Source organism: Amblyomma americanum, chromosome 11 (genome assembly GCF_052857255.1).
Source record: "Amblyomma americanum isolate KBUSLIRL-KWMA chromosome 11, ASM5285725v1, whole genome shotgun sequence".
Taxonomy (NCBI): domain Eukaryota; kingdom Metazoa; phylum Arthropoda; class Arachnida; order Ixodida; family Ixodidae; genus Amblyomma; species Amblyomma americanum.
The window spans coordinates 5,049,670-5,060,444 of NC_135507.1; the positions used below are offsets into that span (position 1 = coordinate 5,049,670).

General features: G+C 46.5%; 1 protein-coding gene across 1 annotated transcript; it reads right to left on the reverse strand.

Annotated features, from left to right (window-relative positions):
- Nucleotides 1–8,730: 8,730 nt before the first annotated feature.
- Nucleotides 8,731–10,640, reverse strand: LOC144111333 (iris-like). The gene is made up of 2 exons (XM_077644603.1): nucleotides 10,285–10,640; nucleotides 8,731–9,502 (listed from the first exon to the last, which is right to left on the reverse strand). The coding sequence occupies exons 1-2, from the start codon at nucleotides 10,571–10,573 to the stop codon at nucleotides 9,285–9,287; spliced, it is 507 nt and encodes a 168-aa protein (XP_077500729.1). The 5' UTR covers nucleotides 10,574–10,640; the 3' UTR covers nucleotides 8,731–9,284.
- Nucleotides 10,641–10,775: the final 135 nt, after the last annotated feature.

Consider the following 10,775-nt stretch of genomic DNA (forward strand, 5'->3'; position numbering starts at 1 on the left):
TTCCGATGCCTTCGGAGGGGAGGCTGTTGTGTCCCCTGCTTGGTCTTTAGGTGGTGGCTACGGAGTCGGGTGAAAGAGACGGCAAGTCTACGAAGGGGCAGAAGCAAACGCTCTTCGAGAGGAACACCGACGTGGGGATCTGATGAATCGTGCGCGTGAGCCACGGTGTCCAGCGCAGCCGTCGCGTGCTTGCTCGAGGGGTACTAGGGATAATGATGATGATTGCTTCAAATGACGCATTCGCATACGGCTCAGCATTTGCCAGGTTTCGGCGCAAATACCAAATTACAGGCTTTAGTTTCACCAGTGTTTCAAGACACTACCGATGAAGCAGCAAAAGAAAAATTTCAATGTAACTTGAAGGAATTTTAATGAAAGTTGAAGAATCTTTAATATTAGTTGGAGGCAAACAGTGATGATAATAAGAAAGAAGATATTTGGATAGAAGGTTACAAAGCATGAAATATGGAAAGGAGTTTGGCAAGTGATGAGCGAAAGTATTTCCAATTTTCAAGCCAAAAATCACGCCCTCGCCAGGCAGCACATAGAAACCAGTGAGAGGATAAGGATATAATTTTTCTGACCGGCTCTTAGCCCTAAAGAGAATAGAAGAACAACTTTATCCTTCGGAAAGTGTTAGGAAGGGAGATCCATGGAAAGTGAGAGTAGCGCAAAACGGGACAAAGGGACAGAGAAAGACAGACACAACACAGGCGCTAACTTCCGACTGAAAGAAACCAGGGCGGCCAAGACGAACGTAATCCGTGAGGGGAAACAGGCGCATGCGCCCAGAAAGATAATGAAAAACAGGTGAATGAGGATCTACGGATGTGCACGATTCAGCGTTTCTTTAAGAAGGCCAGCTCTCTTTTGGACAGGGAGATAGACGGCTTGCTTACACATTTATCGTCCAAGGCAGCGATACGAGCTGCTTCAATAATCTCTCGCGTTAACTGATCCCGGTGTCTGGCAACGATCGAGCACTTGTCCAGAAATGGCACACAACCACACTCCTTGCAGTGTAAAGCCAGATTACTGCCAGTAAAAGTTCTCAAGTTATTTTTGTGTTCGCGAAGTCTCTCATTCAAGCACCGACCTGACTGACCAACATACCGCTTACCGCAAGAGAGAGGGATGTCATAAACAATGCCTTCAGTACATTTCACGAATTTCTTTCTGTGGTTAATGGTGCACTGCAGCTTTTGGGGACGTTTATCAGCGGGCAAAGTTTTTTTGGAAAGCGCACTTAGTTTTTCAGGGGCAGAAAAAACGACACGAACATTAGCTTTTGTCCCAATTTTCTTGAGATTGTGGGACAGGCAATGAATGTAAGGAATAACGGCAATTTTGTCTTTTTTTCTTTCTGAAGGCACGGACGGCAGTTGACCTTCCTGGCGCTTCTTCTTTAGTATGCCTTCGGCGACAGAAACACAAATATCAGCTGGGTAGCCTGCTTGATGGAACCTTGCGAGTTGAGCGTGAAAGCTCTCGCTGATGAGGTGGGGGCATGACTTTTCCAGAGCATTCTTCAAGCATAAATTAATAATGCCCCTTTTAACGAGTTTAGAATGGGCAGATATATAGGGGAGTAGAGGTTTGTTTGCCCGAGGTGCATAGCTCCAACACAGGTGGTTGTCCAGGAATTTAAAACGGATATCAAGAAAGCGAATCTCGTTGTCGGTTGGCATTTCGTTAGTCAATAGCAGCGGTGAAAAACACTCTTGTACCTTAGCTAAAATACCGGATGCAACTTGCTCTAAGCACGATGGCGTACACTCAACAAGGAAAAAGAAATCGTCAACAAAACGAAAGATCTTGACGACATGAGGGCTGGTAAGCCTCTCTTGGAGGCTCCTGTCAAGATGTGCCAGATACAGGTCACTAAGTACAGGGGCTAGACAAGACCCAATGCATATTCCCTGTTTCTGAATGTGAGCAGCGCCTTGCCAGTTTATGAAAGTGGAGCGGAGATAAAAGTGTAGCAATTCTAAAAAACCACTGACGGATACACCGGATTCATTCTGAAACGACACAGCGCCGAAATGATGGATCGAATCTTCGACAATTGTAAGCAGGTTATGATGGGGCAAGGAGTAATAAAGATCTTTCACATCAATTGAGAAACCAAGAAGGCTCTTGTCAGAAAGCGATTTCACAGCACTTAACACTTCCTCTGAACTGCGTACTAGAAATGGGTCATCTATCGTCAACATGTTTAGTTTTTCTTTTAGAAACACAGCGATTGACTTTTGCCAAGTGTCCTGTTCGGAAAAGATTACCCTTAAGGGAACGCCAGCCTTATGCGTTTTTGCGCTGAAAAACACTTCTAGGAAGAGGCGCTTACTACTTTCAATGCTGCTGGCTAGTCTTTCGAGATTAAGCTTGAGACAAAGTTTTTTTGCTTGAACCTTAAGTTTGGGAAGTGAAACACTTCTTCCACATTTAAACACTTCTGTTATGGCATGATTGGCTTTTTCATTGAATACACCGTGGGGAAAGACAGCAAACCCGCCCTCTTTGTCAGAGGGGATGACGCAAAGCGACTGTTCGGCTAGGTAGGACACGACACGATCCACACGAACTTTTGAAGGACGAGGCTTACAGTACTGTAGGACGTCTACGCCATCGGAGGTGCACCGGCCAGAGTCCTCTTTGTCGGCTAGGCGAGACACACGTCGCACCATGGAAAGTAGCTCATGCGGAGTCTTCGAAGTCTCCCTTGCAAACTTGGGTCCAAGGGACAACAACCGGTTGACGACCTCAGGAAGGGTGACTCCTTCGGAGACGTATACGCTGTTGCATTTTCTCGACCCCTTAGGTGGGCAGAGGGATCGAAGGGATCGGAGTTGAAGTTGCCACAGGGCTTCAGTTGTTTGGTCCGCTAGAAGCAGATACGCTCGCAGCTGACGTTTAGCGGCGTTAGGTTCCAGTGCCTGTTGGAGTTGCACGGCTAAGTGCTCCCTCAGCAGACGTACATAACGATGACATTCAGATTTTACAATCTTGCATATTCTGCGGGAGTGCCCAGTGGAGGGGTTGAGACCATTGAAGAGAAGTCTGACGTCGTCGGGTAGAATCCCGGAGCGGAGGCAAAAAGCTGCAGCACGTGCTTTGCACACAGTGGCAGCAATAACGGACACGGTCGCACATGGGCCTTGGGAAACACGTAGAAAGACGCCCGAAGAACTAGAAACGTAATTCACAAGGGTAGAAACTTGGGCGAGTCGGTAACGGTGATCCATGGTGCGACGTGTGTCTCGCCTAGCCGACAAAGAGGACTCTGGCCGGTGCACCTCCGATGGCGTAGACGTCCTACAGTACTGTAAGCCTCGTCCTTCAAAAGTTCGTGTGGATCGTGTCGTGTCCTACCTAGCCGAACAGTCGCTTTGCGTCATCCCCTCTGACAAAGAGGGCGGGTTTGCTGTCTTTCCCCACGGTGTATTCAATGAAAAAGCCAATCATGCCATAACAGAAGTGTTTAAATGTGGAAGAAGTGTTTCACTTCCCAAACTTAAGGTTCAAGCAAAAAAACTTTGTCTCAAGCTTAATCTCGAGAGACTAGCCAGCAGCATTGAAAGTAGTAAGCGCCTCTTCCTAGAAGTGTTTTTCAGCGCAAAAACGCATAAGGCTGGCGTTCCCTTAAGGGTAATCGTTTCCGAACAGGACACTTGGCAAAAGTCAATCGCTGTGTTTCTAAAAGAAAAACTAAACATGTTGACGATAGATGACCCATTTCTAGTACGCAGTTCAGAGGAAGTGTTAAGTGCTGTGAAATCGCTTTCTGACAAGAGCCTTCTTGGTTTCTCAATTGATGTGAAAGATCTTTATTACTCCTTGCCCCATCATAACCTGCTTACAATTGTCGAAGATTCGATCCATCATTTCGGCGCTGTGTCGTTTCAGAATGAATCCGGTGTATCCGTCAGTGGTTTTTTAGAATTGCTACACTTTTATCTCCGCTCCACTTTCATAAACTGGCAAGGCGCTGCTCACATTCAGAAACAGGGAATATGCATTGGGTCTTGTCTAGCCCCTGTACTTAGTGACCTGTATCTGGCACATCTTGACAGGAGCCTCCAAGAGAGGCTTACCAGCCCTCATGTCGTCAAGATCTTTCGTTTTGTTGACGATTTCTTTTTCCTTGTTGAGTGTACGCCATCGTGCTTAGAGCAAGTTGCATCCGGTATTTTAGCTAAGGTACAAGAGTGTTTTTCACCGCTGCTATTGACTAACGAAATGCCAACCGACAACGAGATTCGCTTTCTTGATATCCGTTTTAAATTCCTGGACAACCACCTGTGTTGGAGCTATGCACCTCGGGCAAACAAACCTCTACTCCCCTATATATCTGCCCATTCTAAACTCGTTAAAAGGGGCATTATTAATTTATGCTTGAAGAATGCTCTGGAAAAGTCATGCCCCCCCCTCATCAGCGAGAGCTTTCACGCTCAACTCGCAAGGTTCCATCAAGCAGGCTACCCAGCTGATATTTGTGTTTCTGTCGCCGAAGGCATACTAAAGAAGAAGCGCCAGGAAGGTCAACTGCCGTCCGTGCCTTCAGAAAGAAAAAAAGACAAAATTGCCGTTATTCCTTACATTCATTGCCTGTCCCACAATCTCAAGAAAATTGGGACAAAAGCTAATGTTCGTGTCGTTTTTTCTGCCCCTGAAAAACTAAGTGCGCTTTCCAAAAAAACTTTGCCCGCTGATAAACGTCCCCAAAAGCTGCAGTGCACCATTAACCACAGAAAGAAATTCGTGAAATGTACTGAAGGCATTGTTTATGACATCCCTCTCTCTTGCGGTAAGCGGTATGTTGGTCAGTCAGGTCGGTGCTTGAATGAGAGACTTCGCGAACACAAAAATAACTTGAGAACTTTTACTGGCAGTAATCTGGCTTTACACTGCAAGGAGTGTGGTTGTGTGCCATTTCTGGACAAGTGCTCGATCGTTGCCAGACACCGGGATCAGTTAACGCGAGAGATTATTGAAGCAGCTCGTATCGCTGCCTTGGACGATAAATGTGTAAGCAAGCCGTCTATCTCCCTGTCCAAAAGAGAGCTGGCCTTCTTAAAGAAACGCTGAATCGTGCACATCCGTAGATCCTCATTCACCTGTTTTTCATTATCTTTCTGGGCGCATGCGCCTGTTTCCCCTCACGGATTACGTTCGTCTTGGCCGCCCTGGTTTCTTTCAGTCGGAAGTTAGCGCCTGTGTTGTGTCTGTCTTTCTCTGTCCCTTTGTCCCGTTTTGCGCTACTCTCACTTTCCATGGATCACCGTTACCGACTCGCCCAAGTTTCTACCCTTAGGAAGGGAATCATAGGATAGTCGAATTAAACTTCATGGTGGGCTCTGTTTCCGCACTGAACGTCAGGTAGCTTCACAGAACAGCCTTGCTGCCACCTCTTCGGCCCCGTCCATCACAAAGTGTTGTACGCCATAGAGTGTCTTAATATAACTAGAAGGACAGCTGGCGGCGATTCACTTATTCCACCATAGAGAGGCGCATAAATAACGGGAAGATGAGGTTTCTTACTTGGCTTGGCTATTGTAAGGCATAAAACGTGGATTCAGCCATAAAGACACGACTCTTCTCGGGTAGAACCTCAAATAAATGCTCTGAGAGTTTCTCTATCGGGCTAACACCGAAATTTCATTTGCGTAAATCTAATGCAAAGGCAAGATAACCGCTGGTCCTTAAGGTTAACGGAGTGACTCGGCTACTGATCAGGAGTTCCCGGGTTCAAACCCGACCGCGGCTGCTGCGTTTTTATGGAGGAAAAACGCTAAGGCGCCCGTGTGCTGTGCGATTTCAGTGCACGTTAAAGATCCCCAGGTGGTCGAAATTATTCCGGAGCCCTCCACTACGACATCTCTTCCTTCCTTTCTTCTTTCACTCCCTCCTTTATCCCTTCCCTTATGGCGCGGTTCAGGTTTCCGCCGATATACGAGACATATACCGCGCCATTTCCTTTAAAAAAACAATTATTATTATTATTATTATTATTATTATTATTATTATTATTATGACCTCCAAGAGAAGGCAAGCGTAGCAGGGGCGGCAGAAAGTTAGGTGGGCGGAGGAGATTAAGAAGTTTGGGGGGATACGGTCGTCGCAGTCTGCAAATGACAGGGTTAATTGGAGAGACATGGGAGAGGCCTTTGCCCTCCATTGGGCGTAGTCTGGCTGATGATGATGATGATGTGAGAGGAGTTCCCCCCTTAGTCACCGGGTATGCTGTGAGCATTTGTGGACCAGTCGCATCTTCGGGAAGCACGAAGGTACCGACACCACCTCGCCTCTCCCATCATCATCATCATCATCATCATCATCATCATCATCATCATCATCATCATCATCATCATCATCATCATGTAGGATGCGTAGTGCATACGTAGTACGACAGGAATGGAACGGGGTAGTGCCTTTCTGTGATGATCTCCGGCCATAGGTACTGCAGACAGCATAACCGACGCTCTGAGATGATCCGGAAGGTTTTTCTAGTCTTAGAACTTGTGATCTTGGATCCAACGGCTGTGTCCTCGGAATTGTTCATCGCAAGCTTTTCGTTAAGCACAAGTTTGCCGCATTAACACGCATACCCTTTAAGGGTGGATGTAATTTCACCAGCTTGAAGAGCAACAGGTGGCTTGGCAACGGAGGTCTGCTCGTTCTTAAAAATACAGGAATCTATATTTGGCATTGCTAAAAAGTGTCTCGTTTAATGACGTCATCGTGCACGCACATTTTTTTAGCAGTGTATTCAAAACAACCTTTCAATAAATTTACGCTTACCCAAAGCAGCACAAGCTCTAAAGTAATGAAGAAAGTGATTAATTTTTCGTAATTGAGCACTCATTTTATTGAGTCTGTAATTGGGTACAAAATTTGGTTACATTTTAATTGAAGTCTTTGCAATGAAAAAATTTCTTTTCCTTCTACATCATGCAAAACTATTTCTATAGTTTTCACCGAGAGCGTAAGCGACTGCTTCGCCTTGCAGCCCCATTTTAGAGTTGGCGGCAAGGTTATGTACAAACAAAATTATCTGCATGACATGTGCTAAAGTCAAGTAGCGTGAAAAAGAACAAGTGCAGTTCTGGAGGCAGACAAAATATTTAAGCACTGTGGTGGAACAAAACGAGTGATTCGACACTGCGCATATAGGGTAGAGAAAGAGATGGAAAGGTTTAACTCTTCTAAATCATGTTTTACAGAAAGAAAGCTCTGTTGCGTTGTTTCGTAAGTCTAGCTTCTCGTTTTTCCTGGGTTTCAAAGCCTGGTTTGCTCGTGTCCTTTGCAGGACACCACCTCGACGAGCTATATCGACTGGATGATCAGACGCGGCTTGACAGCAACGCCTAAATGTTGGCGCACTCGGTCTGGTGCGCGCATCCATGGCGGAACTGAAGGAGAAACCGCCGACGTAGCAACTGTTGCGCACTCCCCTAGTCACGTGGTGTCACAACGGCTAAGCCGGCTGGCACACGCAGCTGCGCCTCTCCCAGCCTGCCCTGTCCTAATCACGTGGTATCACAGCGGCGGGGCCGGCGAACGCGCGCATGTACCCCTCTGCTAGGCGATTCACGTGGTTTCCCTGCGCTCCGGGGCCTCAAGGTCAAACGCGCATCAAGATTGACCTTGGAAGACATGTAGTAATGGAGAGCTTCCGCTCTAGAAGCGCACTTTCTCATAACGGGGTGATTAAATTTTAAGCCCACAAAGCACAATCCGCGACAGTGCATACACGAGAAGTGAAATAACAAAATAAAAGCAAAGAGATATGGGCCGTTCATGAACGTGCCTGAGGCAACCTCAAAAAGGTTATTTCTAACACCTTTTGTCGTTGTGATCCGAGGTTGTTTCGTTTGAATATCTTATCTTGACAGAACAGTGTGAAGCATTTGTTCCGGCTGACGTTCCCTCTGAGCACTGAGGCTTATATTGTGACTATGCGCTGCGTTGTTATCTCTGATTTTATTTGAAACTTGTGTGCTGACATGAACGATGCGTGAAAAACAAAAGATCAGGGAAGCGGGGGCCCCATTGATGACCTGAAGTGCGGTGAGGCGGAAGCTTTTAGCGCGGTGTTGGTGCTTGTGTCACTGATGTGTGGTGAAGATGTTGATTAAGTATGCAGTTGTTTGTGAATCTTAAATGCTGGAGACACTGGAGGACGTTTGGGAGGCATCCATCTGATTCGACGCCTTTGCGCAAACTCTCTCCGGCGTCCTAGACAAGAACTGCATGCGCGTTGACAGGAAGTAGCGTAGTCGTTAGCACGCTCGGCTACGGAATGGAAGGTTGGCGGTTCGAATACACTCATGCACAAACACTTTTTTACTTATCGAGTTTCTGAAGAGCGTAACGGACGGACGGACAGGCTAGTGGCCGCGAGTATGAGCCATTAAAGGCTTTCACCTTAATATCGATCGTGCCATACTGCCAATTTCTTTAGGCGCCAGGAAACCGGCATTTGTTTGCTCGAGCTAACTGGGCTCCTTCGTATCCACATATTTGAACGCTTAGACAAAGCTCTTGTGTAAGAGTAATGTGGCATATGCACATTTATTTGGGCATTTTATTTTGTCTACACTATCCACAAATGCAAATATCTAAAATTTTAAGCAAGAAACTGCAATATTCACACCGTGAAGTAGCCAAGAATGTGCCTATATATCGAGATAAAGTATAGTTCAGGTAATGTCAAATCCTATTCTGTTCATTGATCATAGTAATGCTTGATATCGCGGTTTATCATTTCTACAACTGAAAAGCCCTCTTGGCACTACATTTTACGATGTATTAGAACGAAGGCAATCAATCCGCAGAAATTACGTTATATTACTTTAGTCATGCATGCTAGCATGCCGCTTTCGTATCTAAAAAATCATTGTTGAATGCAAGAATTGAAGAAAGAATGTAGCCGTAAACGAAAAACGAAGCTTAACTCGGATGTGTTCTTAACATCGTCGGTGTACCGCGTCACAATATTTTGTGGGTCCTCTTAGGTTGCTTGGCGTGGTTTGTTTCATTTGTTAGGTCACGTGATACAACCGACCCAAGCAAGCATGCTGCACGAGAACCACGTAAATAAGTTGCCTGCTTATGCAGTCGCGCGACTCCCCAAAGCGCATACAGAGTCAGGCCATTCGACGGTCCGCCAAAAACTGCTAACACCGAAAATTAGTCCTAAACAAGAACGCTCGCACCAGATGTCCGACTCGAATGAGACAGTGTCACTCAAGAGTAGCGACAGTGCGTTCTGGAGTACGAGGGCCTTATAAGGCTCGCGTGACGGAGCCGAAGAGCAGGACGCTGTCCGGGTCCCTGCCGAGTACCAGGAACAGGAAAGGCCGGTCGACCGTAAAGTCGAAGCTGGGCCGCTCGTCGTAGTCGGCGATCGGGGGCAGTGCTGGAGGTGTAGATTGGGCGGTAGCTGTGCGGAGGCCAGTGTTAAAGACAGCGAAGTGCTTGGCGGCCGACACCTTCAGGCGGACTGCGATGCCGAGATGAAGAAAATTTTCCCAATATTAAGAAGTCGAAAATAACTGCAGAAAGTGTCTTTTTTGATGGCTGGAAGAGAACTAAACACAAAAGTGGGGAATGTGCGCGCGAAAACAGTCTTGGATGGAATGATTCATAAACTGAAGTAGCGTACCTCGAAGCGACTCCTCAGTTTAAAAAGGTCGGCCTTGATGAGCTTCACTGTTCACTGAACCAGTTGCGGGCTCGCTAATCAATCACGAAGAAAAATATATACGAACGTTTCTGTCTTATTAATAGGGGAATTCACAAATGAGTGATTTGACCTTCTTGAATTTACAGGTATTAGCAAAATTAAAGACAACGCTTGGTTCGCATTCAAGGATGAATTAATTTTTGCGCCGTACTCAAGTAAAAACAAACAAATCAATAAAAAGAAAGGAAGGAAGGAAAGAAACAGAGAAAGAAATTAACTGTGTTTTCCCATAATTATTGAGGGTGTCTTTGACATGTAATGTAATATGCCAACTTTGCAAGTCGCCTTTCTAGAAATGTGACGTCGACAGGGGTCGGGCTTAGTTCTTGCGCAGCAATCGAACACTGCAAGTATGGACAGTCACATTTTTGGAATTCATACTGAACAGTTTCAGGAACTGGTGTTCACGATCACTCGTTCCCAGCCTGTCTCTGATGATGAAAAGAGTTACGGGTTCTTACAATAATTATACATCTTCCTATGTGTTTGCAGTATGCTTCTGATTAGCCACGTGTTAGGTTAGTTATGTTAGCACTCACTGCATGCACCTGCACCGCCGCCTTCGCTTCTTTCGCTGCAGGTGACATTGCCCATGTTGGAGAAGTCGGCCGCTTCGCCGAACGCATCCGGCGCGCCCATGACGGGCATGAGATGCGCCAAATCGGTCACACAATGGAGTCTTATTCTGGGCAGGGTAACGTCTACGGGACCTTGATGCTCGAGTCTCGCTAGGCAGTCCAGTATCTTCTCCTTGGAGAGAGACCGCTCGAGCGAGGCCAGGCCATCGGGCTTGTCCAGGCTAGCGAGATCCGGTAGGAAGACTAGCATGGACTCGACCAGCGGCGACTCGAATGGAATCTCAAGCACTGTCGCCCCGATGTCAACGCACCTGGGGAACAGGCCAAGAGTAGGTCAGCCGGTTAGATACGCGCTGAGTGCTACATGATGGGAAGATTTGAGGACGGTTTAGAATATGCCACGAAGAAATTTTTTGTGTGGAAAAGCGCAATGATCTACCTTTCTGCTGCGA